Source organism: Strongylocentrotus purpuratus, unplaced genomic scaffold (assembly GCF_000002235.5).
Source record: "Strongylocentrotus purpuratus isolate Spur 01 unplaced genomic scaffold, Spur_5.0 spur5_scaffold_16, whole genome shotgun sequence".
Taxonomy (NCBI): domain Eukaryota; kingdom Metazoa; phylum Echinodermata; class Echinoidea; order Camarodonta; family Strongylocentrotidae; genus Strongylocentrotus; species Strongylocentrotus purpuratus.
Genome location: NW_022145601.1, coordinates 1065818 through 1090058, shown reverse-complemented (window position 1 = coordinate 1090058; position 24241 = coordinate 1065818). Strand labels below are relative to the sequence as shown.

Sequence of the window (24241 nt, the reverse complement as noted above, 5' to 3'; positions counted from 1 at the left end):
CAAAATACCCACGGAATTGTGACAACAACAACATTGCCGGTCCGACTCCTGCACTCTCACTTTAAAGACAAGTTTGAGTTCCGGTCATGCCATTGTGTATAAAAGATAAATGAGAAAGTTATAGCTTATAAATATATATATATATATATATATATATATATAAGCATTTACATTAAAATCATGAAAAAGAGATTTACTACATTTTTGCTAATCGTCACGTAGAGTGAACAGCACACAAAAATGGGTGAGTGGGACTGCACACACATGTGATGTGAAGGTTTGGTTCAAACTTTTCAACTATTTGGCGTCATATTTCAAATATGAGGTCATTTGAAAAGCTTTTCCTGTTCAAGGGATATTTCTACTTTCCATATTGACATAAAAATGATGAGCTCAGAATATTTGTTTGTCCTTACCAGAGATAGATCTTCTCTTTAAATTGATTAGCATGCAATGCTAGCTCTCATCAATCCAGATGTTAACTGTGATACAAATCTAGTCGTGCCATGTTCGATCTCAAACAGCCCAAACTCCAAACATTGAGTTTGTAACCTGCAGCACCCGGCAACAAGCCACAGGGGGGATATTATAGGCTGACCTGAGCCAAGACTGGCTAAGGAAAGAAATAGTATCTACTGGAGTATTGACGAAATGATGAAAGCAGTTGACGGTATGAGGCCCTATTAGAGAGCGATTGTAAAGATATCCGTGTCATTAGTATGGCTGTGACCCTAAGAAGAGAGAGACTATCTTTCAAGAATATTTTCTTCATCTTCTGTCAGTGGAAAAATACACGGGGACTTGGGGAGCCCCCGAAAGGAGCCCCCGAAATGCCCAAAAGAGCCCCCAAAAGTCTTAAAAGAGCCCCCAGATTTTGCATAGAGTTCAATGCACAACAAATTAAAGAGTGTTATTTTCATGCAAGCAAGCTTGAAAAGTAGCCCCAAAATTTTTAAAGTAATTTTGTCCCTGTCTTCTGTGAAGGGTGTATTGTGGCTTCATCATTTTGTGTTTTCTCCTGAAATTTTTTTTCTTCCCGTTAGGTCTCCCAAATAGTAAACTTGTATTATTCTGTGGGAGATCAAGATTGGTACAAAGTAAATCCAATCTTCAATTATTGGAGATGTATTTTTGATGCTATGAGAATCTTGTTGAGATGAAGATGCATTCCTCCTGAGGTCACCTTTGATAAGTGATACCCTGGTTTGAGGAGAGATGGTTGTTTTGAGAAGATGTCTCCATCTTTTAACACTATCATCCATCTTGGACATTGGATTCAATTAGGTCTATGATTCAATTTACCGCTTATCATTCAACCCCCCCCCCCTCCCCCATCTGGCTTTCTCTCTTAATCTCTAGTTTTCCATAATTTTTCCTGTAATTTGATATATAAATTTCATTTACTACTTGTCATGGATTTGTGTATATTGTTATCTATATCTCTTTCTTTTCTTTCTTTATATTTCAAATTGAAACCCTCCCTTAAATTATATTGTGTGTTGGGAAGGGGAAGAGAATGGAAGAATTGTATACCTCTTTTCTTTTAGAAAGAAGAGAAAGAGATAGGAAGGATAGGATAGAATGGAAGAACTCTGCTCTTAAAATGCAATTGTACCCCCATCTAAATGTGATGTTCTGACACAGCGTCCGAGGTAAGCTAGATCTCAAATACAAATTGAAACCTCAAATTGGCCGATAGGACGGCAATCTCGAGCCACGATCGAAAGAAAAAAGCAAACATTGCAATTAGGAGAGAAAATGGATACCCCCTCGTCCAGAATGGGGTCAGGGGTCATGTCTGAAGCGGGAGAGCCCATCAAGTTAGAATGAGTGCTGACCGTTTGTCATACTGTCAATTAAAGATATGCTCTTTCCCATTCTGAGGGGGATGTTCACCCATTACGATTTCTACTTTTAGCTACTTGTTTGAAGAGAACGGGAAGCGATGAGAAGTTGTCGCACATTAAAGTTTGTTTCCATTTGAAAATAATGGCCGTAAAGTGTCTTCGCCAGAGGAAGATATCATCTGCTGAGAAACAGCGAGAAGGGCATAAACTTATTTATTTATGAATCCGATTTAATCCAAAAGGTATTTCATATAGTTCATTTTCCTGACAGTTACAAATCATTGCACACAGTGCCCCATATGTTTGGACTACATGTACTTCAAACAATAACATAACACTTCAAAAAAAGACCAGAGGAGTCAACACTACCCATTGTCCTCTAACAAAATGAATGGGACTACTCCGAAGTTTCTAAAAGAGTCAATGCTTTGATTTAGAATTTAGTAGAGAAGCTTTTGTCCACCCCTGAGGACTGTGATTGTTCACATAATTTCTTGCTGCCTCAAGATCATCGGAGCAAATGAATAGGTAGCCAGAGTGCCTATTCAGTGAAGGGTTAATGCTTTTCATCCAGATGACTTCTTTTACCTTTCTTGACCATAGGTGCGTCCAATCTCAATCATGTTGGCATCATCCTATTGAATGTTTTGTCTAGTATTAAGGGTGTCGTCTGCTACAGTTGAATGAGATGAAGTGCTCAATCTGAGGGCGTTTTGTGCTCTTTAATCGTTTAAAAAAGCACACAATAGGTGCAGAGAAATTTAAATTGATAAGGGATGGATTAGAGTTTTTATCGCTCACAACAGGTTCTGAATTGTTTAAAACTCGAGCCCTCCCGGGGGCTGATAATACATAAGAGGTATTTTGAAACTTTAAAGAAAATTTGCATAATTTCAGGAAATTTTGTTTTCTTTAGCATCCCATGTTTTGGACCTTAAAGCTGTCATAGAAATCAAGGGAAAAGTTTGAGAACCCCTTTTAACCAGCAAAGAAAGGTTCAGTAGATTTCAACTGCAATATGTCTGAAACGGACAAATCAGCAAATATTTATTACCCGGTAAGGTTGTTGTACATTGTAGGAAGAATTTACCATACTAATATGAATACTCTGTAATTATTTCCTATGCCTATAATAATGGCTGTCTGATGTGAATACTTTGTACCGGTTGTCATTTTATTTTCCTATAGACATGATAATAACATGTATAGGAGGACACTCAGATAGAGGATGTTATTACACCTGAATTGTTCCTCCCATGTGAGGATATCAGATATTTTCCTGGCTATTTTTTCTTAGTCTCTCACTTACTCCCTTTCCATTTCCGTCTGTCTGTCTGTCTGTCTCTGTCTGTCTGTCTGTCTCCCTGTCTCCCTATCTGTCTCTCTGTCTCTCTCTCTGTCCCCCCACTCTCTCTCTCTCTCTCTGTTTGTCTGTCTGTCTCTGCCTCTCCCCCCCCCCCCTCCCCCTTCCTCTCTCTCTCTCTCTCTCTCTCTCTCTCTCCCTCTCTGCCATTCTTGTTCACACACTGCTTTTTCTCTTTCTATTTTGGACATTGTATTTGAGTGGTTCTCTACATGGTATGATAGAAGTTGGACATATAAAGTTCATCATACATTCTCGCTCATTTTTCAACAATTCTTTTACGCAAATTATGTCTTGAAATTGTTAAGCCTCTTTTTCCTCCCTGTGATGAAAGCCTTTAATTTATTTTTCTAAAAACTGTCTATATTAATGCATTTATTGCATCTTTTCGGATAATTGAAGGCACATTGAGCAGATATCCACCCAGTCCATTGCCCTCTGGAGCAACCCATTTCAATCCAAATGTTAATATACCCACTGTTTAAGTCAATTTGAATTCAAAGTACATGCACCTCCTAAAAAACCAATCAGACTTTGATGAGTAATTACCATCATAGTCAGTCTGAGAAGAAAAGCCAATCTTGTGTGGGTCGTTAGCAAAATAATTACTTCATATCTCCTGAAGATTGCCATGATCATGCATTTCTTTGTTCAGTGGAAGAAAGTGAGACTGCTAGGTTCATCTACTTTGGTGTTTAGTGGAAGAAGGTTGTAGGTAAATGTGCGTTCATTGACTAGCGATGTCCGAGTCGAAGTGAAACTCTAAAACATAGACATGCTCAAGGAGATTGCAGTGACTATGAAGGAAGGTTGTAACCCTGATGTACTGTGGGTATTCTCTAGAGGGGATCTCTTTGTTATTCTGTAACACTACACACTTTCGTGACATGAAACTTTTAGAAATTGTTACAGATATCTTGCACATTTTACAACTCTATGCATTACTATTGATTGACTCCAGTATCATTAAAAATGGTTTATCACTCATTCTAAGATTCAAATCAAGCTCTGGTCTATCCAGCACACAAAATCAGATGTTTCCTGAAGGAGAGGCTAAACTCTGTTACAAAAGGCATATGTAGGACAAGTGCCATGAGACTCAAGTTCATGTAAGTGATACCTCTGGCAATAGGGCATCTCGTGATAGAAGTAACCGATCCACAGCCAAGAACCTCCCTTACCCCTCCTACTCCTTCACCATAGTCTGTGAGCACAGACCCTAATTTGACACTCTACCACAATTCCTAAAGCGTGGAGCAGAGCCTAGCTCAGTCAGTCTCAGGCTGTGAAAGGAGCAGCTTAAGTACAGATCCTATGGCGTGCAGTCTACATAGTCTCTGAGTTCAGACCCATTGTTATGCACAACGACTGACAAGGGTTGGTGCGTAGAGACTACTCCTGCTCCCCGCTGCTATCAAACATTGCATGCATCTTTGTTGTATTATGTTCAAGGTGTTTGCCTGGGTTCTCTTGGGTCAGCTGTAAATGAAGTGATCATGGACTAGGGTAGTCTTAGTACCAGGTACATGTCATTTTATTTAGTGATATAATGGTATTAAATGTTTGTAAAATCATAGGGTTTTCTAGGAAAAGTTTTTTTAAATTCCCCTGTCCTTTTGTTTTGCCTACATATTTATGCTTGTCCATTATCAGTTTATCTAACATGAACTCTTACTACAAAGAAATAACAGAATACAAAATTAATTGCTAGGAAAAACATAGATGTGAGCATGCATTTTTTACCAATATAATTTGAAAAGCAGTCTTTTCAGTTTAATGTATTGTAAACTATTAAATAATCATACTCCAGCCAAAACAATATGAAGAACCAAATTTAAACTGAGCAAGTACTTTGTTTGACATATTTGCAAGAGTATTGTTTAAATCAGCATCATAATGACTTCCTCTTATTTAGTACCATCAAGTACTCTTGTATCCCATTCAGTAGCTCATCATTTTTTTCAACCCAAAACAAAACGATGGAAGATAGCATCTTTGTTCTTCGTGTGAACATGTTATTTTTAAGCATCAAGCTCCTCTGCTCTCGGTAAGCACTCTATCCTGTTCTTACCTGTATGATCCTGTACTGAGCCTTGGTTAGATTGCTTGCATAGCTCCGCCTCCTAGGCTCCTCCTCCTCCCAGACTCCTCTTCAAGTCTCTAGCTCCCATCTTTAGCTCCCATCTTCAGCTCTCATCTTATGCTTCAGGCATGGCTTTATAATGATAGAGAGTCAGATGTGAAGTGTGTGAAAGGGATGTGCAAATACCATGCTCACTATTATAGCAGAGGTATATTATGGTTCCACTCTTTCCTCCTACCTTCCTCTTTCCTTTTACCTTCCTCTTTCCATCTCATCATCTTTCAACATTTCTTTGCACATCTTTCTCCCCACCATCTCTCTCTCTCTCTCTCCCTTTCTCTCTCACACATACTCTCTCTATCACACTCTCTCTCCCTTTCTCTCTCACACACACTCTCTCTATCACACACACACACACACACACACTCTCTCTCTCTCTCTCTCTCTCTCTCTCTCTCTCTCTCTTTCTCTCTCTGTTTCTCCTCCATTTCATATTACTAGTATGATGGATAGGGCAATGTAAAAGAAGCCAACACTAATGTTTTATCTCTTGTTGTTGCATAGGGTTAATATCTATCACACCATCTTCTTCAACCCAATTAATATAGCTAAGTGCCCACATTTTGAGCACTGTCATATCAGGTACCTACTTCCACCTGGGTGGAAAGTGGCAAATGTAGATTAATGCCTTTCCAAAGGATGTTAGTGCAGGTTTGGGATTTGAACCCTTTATATCTTGATTGAAATTCAAGTAAATGAATGACTACCGTATACTACGACTCTTCCATATTGATGTTTCTTCCCCCCCCCCCCCTATTTATTTTGATTCTTCTTCATCTTTACCTTTTCCATCTTAGTCCTCTTTTCTCTTCTTCTTAGTCTTGTTTTCCTTCTCTTCTGCTTCTCCCGTTTCCTCTATCACCTCCATACCATGTTCATACTACCTCACTTGCATCTGCTCTTTCATCTCTTGTTTACTTCCAATCCATTCATTCCTATCACCTAGGGGCTGTTGCAAGAGTCTAATCCCTTTTCTCTTCACAGAGAAAATCTCCCGCAGGCCCTCTAGCGTACTTTGTCAACAAAGAGGCTGTACAGGGAGTCTAAATCTGCTCCAATTACTCCCCTACCGGTTCCTATGTACCCTGCTGCTCTGGTATTGTGAATGCTTGTTGAAGAGCGAGACACCGGTATAGAGGGGGGTAACAGTTCACCTCCTGCGGTTGGTAGAGGCATGTCATGCATTCTGAGGCCCATCTCATAAGGATTTGATACCAAGATTTCAGGACCAGTGATGCACTCTCTCTTCCAAGCTGAGGAGTATCTTGGAACACGGGTCTCATCCCAAATCTTGATTCATTAAATAGGAGGATCCAAGCACGATATTCTCACACCAATCCCAGAAGAGCTAACCGTACAGTTCAAACTTGTTTACTGACTTCAGACATCTATGATTTAGGAAAGTGTTTTCTTCTGATTGGTATAACAAGTGTTGATGGACGCCTAACATCTGTAAAGTCAAGTGGTAACGTGAATGATTGTGATATTGGTTTTTTGTTACTTGACTTGAGAAGTCGGTTCCTACTTCAGAAGCTGTCTCTCTTCCTGAATCCTGAATGTTACCGGTATCATCTGGTATCAAGTGTTTTGATCCAGCACAGAGAGAGAAAGACTTGAATCTCTTATGAATATGGTACTTAGCACTTGACTTTCAAAATCGATCTCAACTGACTCTGAATATGGATGAATAACACATTTTCTGTTAGAGTGTTGCTTTGGAAAGATCTGGTATCCTTGATCATTGCCTTGGAAGGTACTGGTACCCGAGACTGACACAGCTCCACTTTCAAACCAAACTTGATGTTATTTAGGCTCTACTTCATTCAACATCTCTCTACAATTTGAATTTTATCAAATTCAGCTTTGGTTTCACGAAGGAATTAATGATAGTATCACTTCAACATCACTCTCTGTTTTGATACACTTGATTTTTATTTTCTTCTTCATCACTATCTGGAAGGTTCAAGCTTGTGAATATTGTTATCACCTTTTCATCAGATCCAGTTTAAGAGTAACTTTCAAACCATTCTAATATTCCTCAGCAGTCTTTTGATCAGTTTCTAAGAGTTTGATTGGATTTAAATGAAATCAACTTTCTTGCCAAACATATTTCTCAGCCGACAGGATAAAAATGATTTCAGAAGTTTCATGTCAACCAGAGAAGTGACTTCATTTGTTTCAAGTTATTTGAGGGAAGGTTTTTCTTTACTCTCAAGACTAAACTTGTTACAACGAAATACCCTTCGGTGGCCCTATCAGGGTCCTCGCATCTATTTCACTGCCGGTGCCTTGTGCGTAAACTGATATTGACGTCTCGCTAAGACGTGGATCGGTCGTCTTAAATATCACACCAGTTGTCAGAGTATCATCAACTGTTCTCTCCCTTCACTGTGTGTACCTCTCTGCATGCTGGTAAAGGAATGACTCCATTCATTTGATTAGTAAGTGAACAGCTGACTTCATTTCTTCTTCATTAAAACAAAATTAAATTGACAGTTAATATCTCTGTTAAATTGTAGCTTTAATTGTTCAGGGTTGATGGGTAGTTAGTTTAATTTTTTGTTCTTTTAAATCAATTAAAGTTATGATTAAACCATCTGTGTTTAACAGCTTTAGTTGATCAAGGTTTAATTTTAATAGCTTTGGTAGGTTTTCTAATTATTTGTTATTTTATGACAATTAATGTCAGTGACACAAAGGCAGTGTGATCTTAGTAGCTCTTAATTGTGGCAAGGTTTCCTCACCACCTGATAATACCATTTTAGCGCCTTATCATGGTTCCTCAGCTACAGCAGGGGTAATAATGTGATAACTTATATTCAGTGTAGAAGAGTATGTTCATATAGTAACTGCGCTATTTAAATGGATTTATTACTATACTGTTTGATATGTTGAAGCTCTAAAAGATTAAGATATCATGATTTATTTCCCCTGTATTATATAGGCCTTTTAGAAATGATCACCAAGTTAGCACTGGAGTGTATTATCAGATAAGCAGTTGGTAACCAACATATACTGTAGAGACATATGTTCAAGGTCATATTTTGTCAAAGATATAGGAATAAGTTTAGGATTGCAAATGGATTTTAGGATTGGTTGAGGCAAGGCCTGACATTAACGGGGCCAGGGATACATGGCACCCACATTCTAAAGGTCCGCCAAAATGTCAAAATCCTTACTTACATAGGGCTCCTGCGTGCATACAGAATCCGGACCCCTTCCCTAAAAGTTTGTGTGGAGCACTGATGGTTTAGGGTTGGGTTAGAGGTGATAGGTAAAGAACTTTATGCAGGAAATTGTCACAGACCGAAAGTTGTTGCAGGTGGAGTAGTAGTAGCAGTAGTAGATCCAATTATTAACGAATGCAGCCTGTTACGATTGAATACATTCCTACATGTTATAAAGGCATTCCTGAGCTAGCTAAAATCTCTAATTTGAGCTCCTATTAGTGTAATACAATTTGAACCTGTCACATGGAGTTCACTGCTAAATTCTGATGGTCATTTCTTCCAGAACTTTTCTCAGCATGAAAGAAAAGAGCGATTAGATTGCTACCACCAGTAGCAGTTGATTAGCCAGCCTTGGAGACTAGCAGAACACCGATGTGAATAATAGAATACAGATGGTGTCACTGGTTGGTCGGTTCTCTTTCGCTCTGTCCTTCAATTAGGTCATGTGATACTATTCTGATCCTGAATTAATGGTAGTCATGGAAATAAGTTAATTTGTGAGCCCTGATTTATTCACTAATTTGCTCTGATAAATGCTATCCACGAACAAGATTCAAATTCAGTGCAGTTGTACTTATCTAAGTTATTAATGCATTTAGCCTTGACAGTAAATTAATGACACCAGTGTGTATGATAAGTGTAAATACAAATGACTTTGGATAAACAGCATCAACAGTACTTCGGAACGAAAATGGTATTGTTCATACATCCAACACTTTACATCTGGTACATGATTCAAATTATAAGATGAAAATATGAATTCATTTTCAACAGATAGCAAAATTGCTTTTTAATTTTAAAAAAAATGTTACAAGTGGGCTTTATAATCATAATAGAGAGAGAGAGAGAGATTGAAGAAAAAACAAACCACTTACTGACTAATGTTAAAACCCTAACTATAGCATTAAAATAGAAGCCTTTGTATTGCCTTGCTTATTACAAAATTCATGTCATTGATCAAATGATGATGAATAGCAAACCCAATTCTCTGCTCTTGATCTTTACAGCGATTGATTCTCATTTATCAAGCGATTAATAGCGAGGGCTAAGTGGCGTTTATTTGCTGGCATAATGAGAACAATCAGACCAATGTCATCTAATGCAAACATGAGAGAGTAAATAGGAGAATAGACAATCAATTTGAATTTCAGTGAATGAGGTATTATGCCCATCCTAGCTGATCATACACTGAACAAATTACATCATTCAGTATTCATTTTACAAGTTGGTGTTTAGAAGGCCTACAATAATTTTTTGGGAGAAAATCGTGAGTCTGTCCTTTTTGTAATTGAGGGATTAGTTTTTAATAATTTTTCTGAGTGTCCTCAAGGATAAATCCAGAGTACAATTCATGTATAGGTCCTGACTCCTGGATTTTTGTTCTCCCTTCATATATGTTGTTGATTAATGAACCAATCAATTGATAATGTATTCATTTCTAGAAAAAAATCATTTATTTCCAGTTTCCAGTTGAGCCATTAATATTTCTCATCACATTTTGAATGTGAGGGAATTGAAAAAGCAATCCTGATCAGAGAAAATCTTGTACTCTTAATTGCATTTTTTTTTTAATGAGAAAGTAAGATTATTTTTCATATTTACCTGAATTCAAACTTCTCTTAAACAAATAAAGTTAAGACTTATCATACAAATACCAAAGTGACATCAACTATTATTTACACACATGCTGAAGTACAAGCATGGAAATAAATTTTGTTTATTTTTCTCAGCTAGTTTCTAGATCTGCTATATTCACTCAGTCACCACGCTCATGTGGATGAGCCCGGTGACTGATTTAGCGTGCTGGTGTGAAGAATGAAAAGTTATGAGCAAAAAGTTCAGAGTTCAGTCTTCATGTCCCTAATAACAATACCATAAAACCCTCGCTTGGCATGAAACAGGAGGAAAATTCAACACATTTGCACACTGAATCAAATTCAAGGCTGGGTGTCGAAACTAGTTACAAGATACACTTCTATATCTGGATTGCATGTAGCCAAAAGTAGAACTTGTGCAAAGAAAGGAAGAACATTTATGTAGGATTTACTGGTCATGAACCCCCCCCCCCCTGTCCTGTACCTCCAAAGTTTTGAAGGAATGTTACAAGTTCATTGCTTCTTTTTATTTTAAAGGAGAAAGTGATATATTTTTTTGCGCTCTGTGCAAACAGATTGGTTTAATACGGTGTCGCCGCGACACGGTACTTCAATTCAGGAAAAGATAATCTGTGTTCCACTTTTTTTCAGTGGAAACACGCTGAAAGATCCCAAGTCAAACTTAACTCTAAGTTGGACTTGAATATTATGGAGAGCCATTTGTACCCTTAAAATACAATATATTCTACGGCTTTCCATAATTGTGAAATCCAACTTAGGATCTTTGTGAAACAGCCCCCAAGATACATGTATCCTGTAAAATCATTGAGTGCATTACAGCTCCATCCATTGGGTATGATTCTAGCAGGTTTGAAGCATCACTCATCTGAGTGGTAGGCAGTGTGAATATTATTATTATTAGAAGGCTTGATACCTTGCACTTGAAGCTAGAAGACACACATACCTTGACCTTACATGACCTCTAACACCAGTAGGCCTGTCTTCATCAACTCGAGATTCCCAAATAACCAGCCATTTTGCAAAATATCCCGTTATTTGTCCGATGCATCTTCACCAGTCCGAAGACTCGCACTATGCACCAACACTGAGCAAAATATCTCCAGCTCGAGTTTCAAGTTCGAGTCTCGAGCTGATGGAAGTGATGTGTAACTTCTGGCTTATTTCACAAATCAGAAATAGCGGGCTATTTGGCAATCTTGAGCTGATGAGGACATTACTAGTGATGTTAGTCTAGCTGAAACCTGTCTTCAATATCCTTCTCTCTTGGATGAAAGCGGTAGATAAAGAGCATACATACATCTCATTTTGGGCCTTGATGTTAGGTATGAGAGCTAAGAATTTATAAACAAGACAAAGTAGCTTAATTTTTAGTTTGTATATATATATATATAAGGAGTAGTTAGAAGTATATAGTTTTTATAGAATATAGTAATAGGAGGAGAAGGAGGGGGAGAAGAAGGGGGAAGAAGAAGAAGGAGTGGGAGGAGGAGGAAGAGTGGATGAGTATGGGGCTGCTGTTGTGGTAGTAGTAGAAATGGTAGTGGTGGTAGCATTGTGGCCTTACATATTTGCCAAAGAAATATTAACTTCCTAGTGACACTTAAAAAGGTAGCAACTTAGCAAGAGTGGCAGAGACTATGATATAAGTAGACATTGCGACATAATCTGAAGTGGCCCATTCTTTCCCTGAAAAGCTTAATGACAGTCTCCCCAGCAGAGTTTGGAGAGTCCAACTTTTGACCGATTACTGGATATAGCTGAATACACATAGAAAACAGCCACTAGGTTATATTTCACCTACTATTGTTAGATCAAAGACTATTAAAGATAAATCCTTTGTACTCTTAGATAACGAACTGACTTGTGGCCAGTCAGGCTAGAGTTTCTAAATGGAAATAATTGCTCAGTTGTCTTTTATTCATAAGTGCTTGAAATCATTATTTCTTGTTCTATTAATTTTTTAAGCATAATGGCCTATTTTTGTGGTTTTTAAATATCCCCTTTTAGTCTACCAGTGCCAAATGAAGAATGCTGTAATTTATAACTTGAACTTGACTATGCTGAACTAAAGCAGTGCCTGCAGTAGTACTACCGTCTCTTCCCCCTGATGTTTATTTTTCATCAACTTCTCTCCAACCTTTCTATGACCCGCACCATGAAGCTATTAAATGCTCATTGTATTAATCAAATATCCAAGAATAACCACTACCCCACCATTGCCAAAGCATTGCCAGAGCATTGCCAGAGCAGCAGATCTGTATCTCATTCCTAAGATTGGAAAAGTAGATTGCTTTTAGTCCTTGTTCGGATCAAATTGGCCGAGTGCTTCATCAAAATTCAGTTATGAACTGCTGCCGAAATATGTCTTAAAGGCAGTGGCCGTTAAAGCTGTCATATCCAGCCCGTTTCCTTGCGTCAAATCGGGCATAAAACCATATTGTGACTATGGTGGTGGACGCGTAGTTTGCTGGTTTCACAGAGAATTTGGTTTATCTGCCACACGTTTGTAGACCCCTCTTCCATCATAAAGCATTAGGTTGGATTTAGAGCTGTCACATTCTGAATTGTCTTATTAACGTCAAATATTTGAATGATGAGTAATGACACGTCTGATTCAGAGCTTGGGAAACTCTGGATTGTTACTTGTGCAGCTGCATTTACGGAGAATAAAAATGATTTTGAATGCAAATCATAGCAGTTGTAGAATTCCTTTCAACCCCTTTTGTATATTAAAATTGTAACTGTCGATTGTTAAGAATTTTTCTCAACTGAAATATTTTCTCCTGTACAGTTTTAAGTCTGTGACCGTCGCACTTTTTAAAAGTTCTATGCACCCACTCCATGGGTCATTTTGATAACAAAAGGCAAAAATAATTGTCATTTCAGTAAATGAAAATGAATATGTGTACAATTCACTATAAAAATTAAGTTTTCACAGAAAGATATAGGTCTATCACTTAGATGTGTTTTTTCACATTTACACAAGATTGATATATTTGTTTTGTGTGCAATAATTCTTTTTAATCATACGTTATTCAATCACAGTATTAGGTCAACGGGTCATGGAAAAGACATAATATGAATGATTCAAGTCAGTATTTACCCTTATGTATGTGAAAGTATGAAATGTCTACCTGTAAAAGAAGTTGAGTGTTGACCTAGCTGTTCACGTCTCTAGCAGTTATAATAGACTTGTTTATTAAGTTTATGAATACTTCTAGAACAAAAGATTCTTTTGACATTCAAAACCTTGCCATATGCTTGCCAGTCATAGCAACAACTGATGTAGGATATGTAAAGTAGAGTCCATCCATATAGCACAGCAAGTGCATGCAGTAGTCAGTAACCTATACAAGGGCTCTGGAGAGGAATATGCCTAAATTGAAGTACATTAGCAAACAGGGCCCATATTCATTAAAACTTACTATAAAACTACTTGTCAAGTACTTACTTTAATATTCTATAATACATAGTTGGTTGACAACTAGGCTTATATTTACTAGTAAGGTTTTTATGAATATTGAGCCCTGATGTATTAGGTCTATGATGTTAGTCTCGATCATTGCAGAATGCAGAATAGTTGTTTGTATCGATCAAGTCACTCTGTTGATTTGATATTTACCAGTATGGCAAGAAACTAATGGTATAGATGTGATCAAAAAAGCTCTTGATTATATGGCCTTCTTAAGCTCTGCTTATGATTTGCTCATTCTCATGTTACCATTTTATTTCCTGTATAATCAAATGTGTTAAAAGCTTTTCCTTTTATGTCTTATAAGTAACATAGGCAAAGCTGCTTTTCACAGTCTGCCTACAGGGTTAGGAGAATAAAAGAATGATTTGAAACATTCATGGTTTGCTTCAAATCCACTTTCCAGAAAGCCCAATTTCCATCTAGCGGGCGGGAGAGCTAGGTGGAGGCAATGAAATGTTATCCTAATAACTTTGTAAGCCAGGACTAGGTGAGAAACTCCATGGGATCTAGTGTCAAGAAAAGGGGGTTGTTGCTTTCAAATGAAAGGTTGCTTTTTAAGTGAAAGGGGGGCAGAATAGGGCGAACTTGGGTGGGATTTAGATTCATCACAAAACATGAATGGGTTTCCCCCGAGCTGTGTTCAGGACCGGTGTTTTGAAACCTCGGAGTAGAAGAAAGAGTTTGTTTTCTTCTCTTTCTGTCCTTATTTGGGATCAGAGTCTGGTGAAAATGCTGAGTACTTTTGGCATCTCCAATGGAATGTTGATGATTTATTTAACTGGAAAATGAATAACTTCATAAAAACACAATTTTAGCAGCAAAATAGAGTAAGTGAGATTGTATACATCAAGTGGTTTTCATTAAAAATTTGCAAAAAAGAAGCTACAAAGTTGAAAAAATTCAGCAAATACAGATATTTCACTTGTTTAAAAGTTTAAAACACCAACAAAATTCCTTGATAAAACCACTGTCAGTTTATGATATTTCAATCAATGAAATAAATAATTTGTTGGTTTGTTTTTCAGTTTCTTACATTAACACAAACTTGATCAACAAATGGTATGTGTGTTATCACTGTTGTGCTTGTTTTTCTCCCAAAAAGTTGGAGCATATTTTGTGATGTGGGCTGATAATTTGTCACTCATCAAAAATCCTATGTGGATTTTGTGACTGTTCACACCATTCATGAATGCCAGTAGACACTTCCTACAGTAGTATATATGACCTTCTCTAACAATGCCCGTTCCTTTAATTATGTTGTTACACTTTTTGTGTCACACGCTATTGAGTTTGTATTTGTATTCCTGCCGCAGTGGTTGCAAGCTTCATGATTTTAATAGCATGCTAATGATTAGCTACTCTCTTATACATGAAAAACATCCATCTTTGACTCATTAAACACATAGCAATAGGCAGAATGTAACCAAATTCAATTTATATATGTGTTTGTGAAGTGCCTTGATCGATACTATGATTTTATGAATAATCGTATCTCAGTAGACAGAATTTGAAGTGTATACACTAGATGTTGCTTAATTCAAGGGCTTGCCCTACCTAACAATTTGTAATATGTATACAATTTGCATTTTTAATTATGAAATACAATTATTCATAACATGGGAATTAAATGATATGTATCAGGCACTTCACATAGATGTATGCATTTTTTTTACACTACAAAAATGGCCTATTGAGTGCTGATCAAGTTATGTATGTATTCAGTATTCATTTATGACCACGTACCAATGCATTCCATGATGCTCAGGTGGACGTCATCTTGGCAAAAGGGAAATAAAATCTATTCATGAAGCACCTCCATCAATTTGTTTGAGCAATTGTTCTAAGATATGTAAACGCAAAGTGGAACCTCTCCCTGTCTAAAAGAAAGTGGACCTGTATTATAGGGTCATTTGTTCCAGAGGCTAATAACAAACTGGTCTATTAGTAAGCTTGCTCACCTTTCAAATTGCAATAATAGTGTTTCTTGTACATAAATCTGATTATTTGTTGTGTTATATTACAACGGAGGTCAGTAAAGCACCTTATGTTACATCAAAGTTCAACAGGAATTGTGTATGCACAAAAGAAAGAGTTGGTTTTGAATTGCAATTCAAGTGTCACTTTATTGATACTTGATGGATGTGCTTTTAGGTGTGTTTGCATTTGTTTTTTCCGTCAATAGAGGATGCAAACTGTATTATTATTACAAAGTGTGCTAATGATAATCCAAAACTACTCTTCTCACACAATTCTGAAAGATTTTATGCTTAATTTTGAATCTCAAGTACTGAAGCTACCTACTTGTTTGTGTTTATACTTTTACATACCCAGTAATGAAATAATTTAAATGCTTTATGAAAATTTTAAATAATTGTATGCTATTTTTCTAATTAACACATACTTTCTTGCTTTAGCTTATATCCAGGGATAACTAAGTATTGTATTTAGAATATTAAAGTGTTGCCATATTTTCCTAAGTAGTGTAATTAAGTTACTGTGGCTATTTCAAATGTTTTAGAAGATATGAGTTTGTTATTTTGCGATTTGTAAGGGCATAGAGATGGAAACATATTATGTGCTACATGAGCCCAACATTATTATTATTATAAAGGAAGAGGCCGGCCAAGCTGTTGGAGTTATGTAATGAAATAGAATAGGAATGTATCAAAGGAAAAGATGTGCTACACATGAACCTTCATGAATATCTGTAGGCCTATAATATTATTGTAAACCAAAAGATGGATGATATTCTAACCAAATTGTCTTTAATTTTCATGAATGCAGGTTGCTGCTTTGAAAGGATGTCAGTGAGATGCGTCTGATGTCACGCCGATCCTGCTTCAGGACTCTTCTCCTCCTCCTAGCAACGTCTTCTTTCATCACCTTCACCTTCCTCCTCCGTTGTCATGGAGGCTCAAGGCCCGAGGACGACGTGAAGGCGGAGCTCCTCATCGCAGCCCGGGGCAATGTCGGCGATGTCGGCAACACCATCATCGACATCAACAGCCTTGACTCACGACCGGAAGACATCTCATCTAGACGCCACATTGCAGAGCATCGTCAAGATGCGCAGTTCCAGCAACAGCCTCAGCAGAAGCAGCAACAACCACAACAAAAGCAGCAACAGCCACAATCTCAACAAAAGCAGCAGCAACAGTCACTACTGCCACAGCAGAAGCAACAACCACCGCAATCATTGCAGCAATTTCAAGAGCAGCCGCCACAGGAGCAACGCAGACAGGAGACATACATCAAGTACAATGAGCCACAGCTACCGCTTCACCAATACAAGGAGATCGACTGCGTCGTCAACAGCGATTATACCGTCCAGGCAAGGTTGGAGAATGGGGAGGTGTATCTTCCATTCTCCTTCATCCATAAGTACTTTGAGGTCCAGGGGCAGGTTGTCCAGTACAACGGTGCGGAGAGGTTTGAGTGGCAGCACAGTAATGCTAGGATCTACGTCCAGGATCCATACAAGGTCGATGGTATCTTCATGTCCTTTCATCACTACAATGTGGAATCAAGAGATAGAGTCAAGTACTTCAGTGGAGTTGAAGGTTAGTAGTACTGTCTCATTGCATAATATGGATTTTTATTTTCAGGGACCTGTTTCACAAAGCCTTTTTTCAATGACAAATGACAAAAATCTGTGACAAATAATAACCAACCAGAAGCAAGGATTTCAGTAACTTATAACAAAAACTGTCATTTGTCACTGATGACAAGTTTTGTGAAACGCCCTCCAGGTCATACTCCTACTCTTGGAGTAAGAATTTCTGAATTCCTTGATACATTCTGGTTGCAATCATAAGTCTAATGTTAACTAGGTTTTGTGCGATTTTAGAGCTTTGCGTGTTAAGGTATTCAGATCTTTAATCTTCTAAATCTTTTACTGTTGATGAAGATGATGGATGAATTTATGGTCTAAACTTAATACCACTGGAAGGTAAGGACTCCTGTTGTGGGGACGAGGTTTTTATCCACTCTTCTTCACCTCAACAGTGATCATACATCGTAATAAATCTGTTTTATTCTGAACGATTAGCAGAAGAGTCTGCTATGGCTGATTTACGGAGAAGCATAATGGGAGAGGGCATTCTGTTCATCAAATTCGAGGACGAAAAATTGAAAATATACAACTTTGAGGACGATTTGTTGAAATATAGATGAAGTGCAAACTTGGGCCCTGGTGGTGAAAATGTCATGCGGTGACCCTTCACCCCTCTTCATTCTAATAATGGGGGAGGGGGGTTTGTAATTTTCTCAAGATGCCCATAGTTAAGTATACAAAGAACGCCCCTTCAGATGATTTTTTTATTTATTTGACTACCATTCTTGACATTGAGACTCAAGCTATTTTTTTCAGTCAAGAGCGATATTGTGAAAGGATGATTCTGAGTGAGTTTTTGCTCCTCCTCCCCCCCCCCCCTCCCCTGTTGAAAATGAAGGTTGAGGTCTCTACATGTATATGTTGTCTTAAATAAAATTTGGCAACAGATGGTGAAGTCACCTTCACATTTTTTTTCACATTCCTTTCTAAAGGCGGCTGAGAATGACGCTTATTTATGAGTTTAATATCATTAACAAGTTTGTTGTCGTTTTCAATTTTCTGCTTCGCTTGTTGACTATCGTGATTGCTTTTTCTCCCTCTCTTTCTGTCAATCTCTCATTTTGCTATCCACCAATTTTTTTCTTCTTCATATCTATCTATCTTTCTTTCTTTCTTTCTCTCTTTCTATTTATCCTTCCATCTATTTGTCAATCTATCTGTAGATGTATGTATCTATCTTTCTCTCTTTCTATTTATCCTTCCATCTATTTGTCAATCTATCTGTAGATGTATGTATCTATCTTTCTCTCTTTCTATTTATCCTTCCATCTATTTGTCAATCTATCTGTAGATGTATGTATCTATCTTTCTCTCTTTCTATTTATCCTTCCATCTATTTGTCAATCTATCTGTAGATGTATGTATCTATCTTTCTCTCTTTCTATTTATCCTTCCATCTATTTGTCAATCTATCTGTAGATGTATGTATCTATCTTTCTCTCTTTCTATTTATCCTTCCATCTATTTGTCAATCTATCTCTTGATGTATGTATCTATCTTTCTTTCTTTCTATTCATCCTTCTTTCTTTTTATGTATCCTACTATCTATCTATCCTTTTTGTGTGTTGCTTTTTTTTCTTCTCTCATTCCTTTCCTTTCCATACTATCTTATATTACATAGTGCACCTAGCTATATGCGGTTTTCATTTCCTACACTCCCTGAAGAGAAGTTGATACTTTTCCTTCTTTCTTTCTTCCATTTTCCCCTCTCCTGATGTCTTTGTTGCTGAGAGGACTCGAACAAGATGTTTATTTATGGAGATCAAGGAATATTATTCCGTCTATCAGTGTATCTGTGTTTGCTGCTCCCGAGGCTATACAGCTTCATTCCCATCTCGCCACACAAAAAGCTCTGCCGCTGTATTCCTGAATGGGATCAGCAAATATATCTTGGTAAGGGCCTTCTTTTGAAGGATCAATCCTGAATCTCTTCAAATAAACAGATGAACAAAATGTCAGTTTATTTGAGAATGTATGACTTGTTGCTGGCATTTTTGAACAAATTTTCATGCCATCTTTTTTATTTGACGAGTCTACTACATTATTTGAGGAGCAATGTGTCTGGTAAAAAAATACACAAGTATTTATACTTAACTACTAATTTCCTCTCTTATTTCATATCATTCTAGATTAGTTTTTTTTAAATATTTGAAGGGTTGTCACCTGTAGAGAAATTTAAACATTAATGTAGCCATCTAAAATGTGTTCAGGAGCAGGATATAGGGGCTTGTCTTGATTTTTAAATGCAAATCATAACCTGTATGTATTATGATAACTTATCATTCAAATATGATCTGCAGACTACCTTCACTACAACATGTATCAAATCAATAGGTAATTCCTTTTTTTTCTATTTCTAAAATTTATAGACTTTTTCTTCATGGTTGAATTCTTTTTTAATTCAAAATACTTCTGACATTTTTGTACTTTTTGCTGAAGCCGATATATGGCCCAAGGTTTCCTATTTGCTACAAAAAATCACGTCAAATTATAATGCTGAATATAAATGCTCGGTAGTACAGTGTCAGGTCTAAGTGATAAAAGAGAAATGAAGTCCCTCATCGGCAATAACCAATGTAGAATAGACTTGACGACACTTCAGAGATAGATAACCGTAAATCTACAGGGAAAATGCATGTCTTCCCAATAAAGACGGTGAATCAATAGCCGTCATTAGCGTAGGTTTCGGATGGTTTCACGTACCGTTCACTCCATGGTTGTGATGTCAGATTTATGCTCAACTTTCAGATCTGTGAACATGAACTGAAGAGAGTACATGGGAGGGAATGGAAGGAGGGTATAAATCTGTTCTATTTCTAAGGCCTTAAAACTTGAACTTGGGACCCACAGAAGCCTGTGAATAGTCTACTGGGAGTTCTCGGGCTCTACAGGGAGACGTAGATCTGCCACATTTACAATACCTCTGTGCATCGTTTGCAAAAGTGAGTGTCTGTTACTGCTTCTCACAATGTTTATGATTTGGTTAATGATGTCTCAGATATCTGCTTTTTAAACTTAATATTTGGGGTGGTGATGAATTCATACTGGAAGGATTGTGTATAATGGAGGGGGAGGGGGGAGGGGGGGTCTAGAGGACATCACATGTCTGTACAGAGTCAGAAAGGTTGTAATGCTAAAGATTACATGGCGTTAACGCTCTTCTGACTATGAGGATACAATATGTAGGTGCAGGAATCTATATGATTACACCTACACGAATAGCACCAGAATTAAAACTAATTAAACCAATTATAAGAATGGGGGGGGGGGGCAAGTCATCATCAAAGTGAAGGGTGGAAAATCAGTCTTCGTAAATAAAGTGTTTGATTTGATGACATAGATTCCAAATTTCTTCCAACTGGTTGATTTTTTTTTTTTTTTTTTTTTGGTGATATGTCGAGAGTGAAAGGGCTTTTTAACAATTTTTTTTTTTTTTTTAAATTTGCAAGAGAAAGTTTTAATAACCTTTATCTGTCTCCCCCCCCCCCTCCCTTTCCCCTTGATAAAGGAAAAAATGGATGGCAAATCTGTTGGGAATGGCTAATTGTTGAAAGTTCACTAGACACCCGCCCCCCCCCCCCCCCCTCCACAAAACGCCCCAGTAGAAGAGAAAAAGGGATGGTAAGTCTTTTGGGAAGGGCTAATTGTTGAAGTTCGGTGGACGGTGAGGAATGGACTAGAGCTAAAACTAGGAGATGACAGCTAACCAATTATGAAGACATTTGGACTAAATTTCATATTATGATGCGACCCCCTTCTCCAGTTTCACTGCTCACTTTCGGCCCTTAGATCCTGACTTTTACTAGGTGATGAAATTTAGTTTACTAGCCGTATAGCGGACAAATTCGTTTAATGGTATCCTGATGTTAGAAAAGTGTCCGTTTGTCAGGCAAACCTTGTCATTTGAGATTTGACTTGCAGAAAGAGTGTATAGCAAAGGAAGAAATATATGAAGGAATTCTTTCTTAGGGAGAAATTGTTGATTTGCTTATAAATAATATTTTCACTTTCTACATAGAGAATGAAGAAACTAGAAAGGGTTTGAAATAAATAGAGGAGAAAGAGCAGTAACAGAAATGATAGAAATTTAATCCAATATGCACAAATCTAGAGACCAACGGGATTTTTGTGGTAGAAATTTATTGGAAAATACTTGTCTGTTTTTTACCAATGAATTTTAATGATGCGCAATAAATGTTGTTTTTCCCCCTGGAAACAGGCAGTGGTGGTCAGGCCTACATCCTTGAAACTTTATTACCATAACTATTTTTCACTTATTGTTTTGATTTAATAATAGATTTCAAACTTGCATACAGTGTATATTGACTCTTAAAAGTTCTGCTACTGTGTTATTCATAAGTACAGCACAGAAAAGGGTGAAAATATAATCATTTTTTTCTAAAGGATTGTAAATGACAAATTACTTAACTTATTAAAATAGATGAAAGGCAAAAAAATATGGGAAAGAAGGAGGGAGAAGTGAAGAGAAGAAAAAAATGGAAGACTTGGAGTTGTCCTGTCTCTGACCCATCTCTGGAACGACTAAAAACACCGCCGCCGCCAACTGACATTCCGAAACTGATGCTCTACGATCCGATTATCTTACACCTCCCTGTCTCTCACCATCGGCATCATGGGATTGTTTGTTGATAATGTGATTAAGAATCGTACCCCGTGCTTCGTAATGCCGACCAAAGTATCTGTGAGCGAAGCCGCTGAAACTATAGGCCTGTCCTCATCAGCTCGAGATTGCCAAATATATATAGCCTGCTATTTCTGATTTGGGAAATAATCCCAAAGTTACAAATCGCCTCTTCATCAGCTCGAGACTTGACCTCGAAACATGAAACTCGAGCTCGAGAAATTAGCTCAAGCTATTTTGCTCAGCGTTTGCGCGTAGTGTGAGTTTTTGGGCTGGAGAAGATGCACAGGACAAATAGCGGGATATTTTGCAAACTACATGTAGCCTAAGATATCTTGGGATCATTATCTCGACCAAATATCCCGCTAATTGCAACTTCGGGCTGATGAAGACGCAAATTAACTGGATAATTTGTGATCGGAATAGTTCAAATAGTGGGATATTTGGCAATCTCGAGCTGATGATGACATACCTTCTGTGAACGGAGCCGCTGAACTGAACTAAGCAGCGCTGCCCTCGGGGGTGGAGGAGTATTTAAAGCCATTGCTGTCACATACTCTCATTACATTGAAAGGCTGATTATAATAGAGAGTATGCTTATGTAATCCTACATGTGTATTTCTGTGTAGGCTTGCATCGTGCCTCAAACAATTCTTGATTAAAAACATTCTGAGGAGGCCTTATCAATTTAGAAATAACAAATTATTATTACAGTTATGACTTTTAGTCACTATTTAGATCACAACAAGAAACATCTCAGGGTCTTGGTAATTGAAAAGGGGCAAATCTTTCTTAATTATAATGTCTCTGATTGTAAAGATCACTTTTGTTATAAAAATGAATTGTATCAAACAAACATAGTTTATATTTTGCGAACCATCTATTATAATTTTTAGAAAATGTTCACTTTGGCAATCATATAATTGTATATGAGTATTGTAAAGTATAAAATATGAAAAGAGGGTAGAATATTAAAACATATCTGCAAACAAAACAGATACTTAATGCACTTCTGAAATAATTCAAAGAAATAGAGAAGTGTTTTTATTAATATCAAAATGCTTTTAAATGATATAAGCCTAATCTTCTTGAACCAGATAGATTAGATCTTGTTGAATATTTAGGTCATACTCTATGAAGTGCACACCTGCAAGCTCAGGTGTGTGTTGGGGAATGTCAATATAATACAGGTGTTTAGATGTCATGCATCAGATCACAGTGAAGTCTGACACATTGGATTATATAAGTATGTTCAGGGCAAATAATCCTCTCCAATCATAAGTTAGGAATCAAAAAATGAATGTGACAGGTCGAGAGAGGGAAAACAAGAGAGAATGAATGAGAAGGACTCAGAGAGAGAGAGAGAGAGAGAGAGATAGAGAGAGAGAGAGGGGGTAGACAGAGAAAGACATTCAGTTTAGTGACAAAGAGAAGAGATGGATAGAAGGAGGAAAAGGAAAATGAACAGAACAGGGTTATAAGAGAACTCAGGGAAGAAGCAAAAGAGCAGGGGAAAGAACTATGAGAGATTGAAAGAAAAGAAGGAAGGAGAGGGGAGTCGGTGTAAATATCACAACCTTTGCTCTCCATTTTTCTTTTGAGGTTTAGAGTTCCATGGTTGCTAGCGAGGACCCAAGATGAAATATGCTGAACCAGTGAACCTGGGCATATAGCACTGTGTAGGCAATGATCCTTGTATACATTTTAAACGAGAGTGATCTATAGATCTTTACGATCCATTTGAAATGTAAATGTAAGAATTAACACTCCCCAGGTGAGAAGAATACACAGTCAATATAAAACCTTGCATTTAAAGAGGGTTCTCTCTCGCTAATTTACTTAAAGGATCTGTACCACTCCTATGCCAATGTAAACACTCCAGATGGAAATAGAGAAATAAGTGTGTAACGCTCAATGAAAGTGAGAGCAAGTGAGGACAGGAGTATTTCAAATCTTAAAGTCATATTTACCGCAGCTGGATGGGCTCTATAGACAAAAGGAATTAAAGATTGGAGAGAGAGGATAGGATAGGTATTGACATGGAGCCAGCAAGGCACAGGTACTGGTTATGATTTGGGATTTCGTCACTAGCTGTGTTCACACGAGAGTCCACAAAAATTAAGTTTAGCTCGTGGTTTTAAACTTGAGGGTCATCTTGTAGTTCAGAATTATATGTGCATGTACTTGTGGTTTTGGAAACTTTTGAAAGCTTATACTCAAAGTTTTTAATTATAAGTGATCTATATGGTTAATGTAGAAACCATGAGCAGCAGGAGTCCTGACTTGAAGTTATGTGCCATGTGGATAAGGTT

The 24241-nt window shown here is 37.4% G+C and overlaps 1 protein-coding gene across 4 annotated transcripts in view; it reads left to right on the top strand.

Moving 5' to 3' along the window:
• LOC575562 (D-glucuronyl C5-epimerase) overlaps positions 1-18022 on the top strand; it is a 96384-nt gene extending 78362 nt beyond the window's left edge. For 3 of the 4 annotated variants that reach the window (XM_030986513.1, XM_030986514.1, XM_030986515.1), the window contains one exon: positions 16459-18021. In XM_030986513.1, coding sequence (XP_030842373.1) covers positions 16487-17239 — 753 coding nt within the window. In that variant the 5' untranslated portion in view covers positions 16459-16486 and the 3' untranslated portion in view covers positions 17240-18021. Of the gene's footprint in view, positions 1-6330; positions 7795-16458 lie in introns of those variants that run through there. The other variant, XM_030986516.1, reaches the window with a different exon arrangement.
• Positions 18023-24241: the final 6219 nt, after the last annotated feature.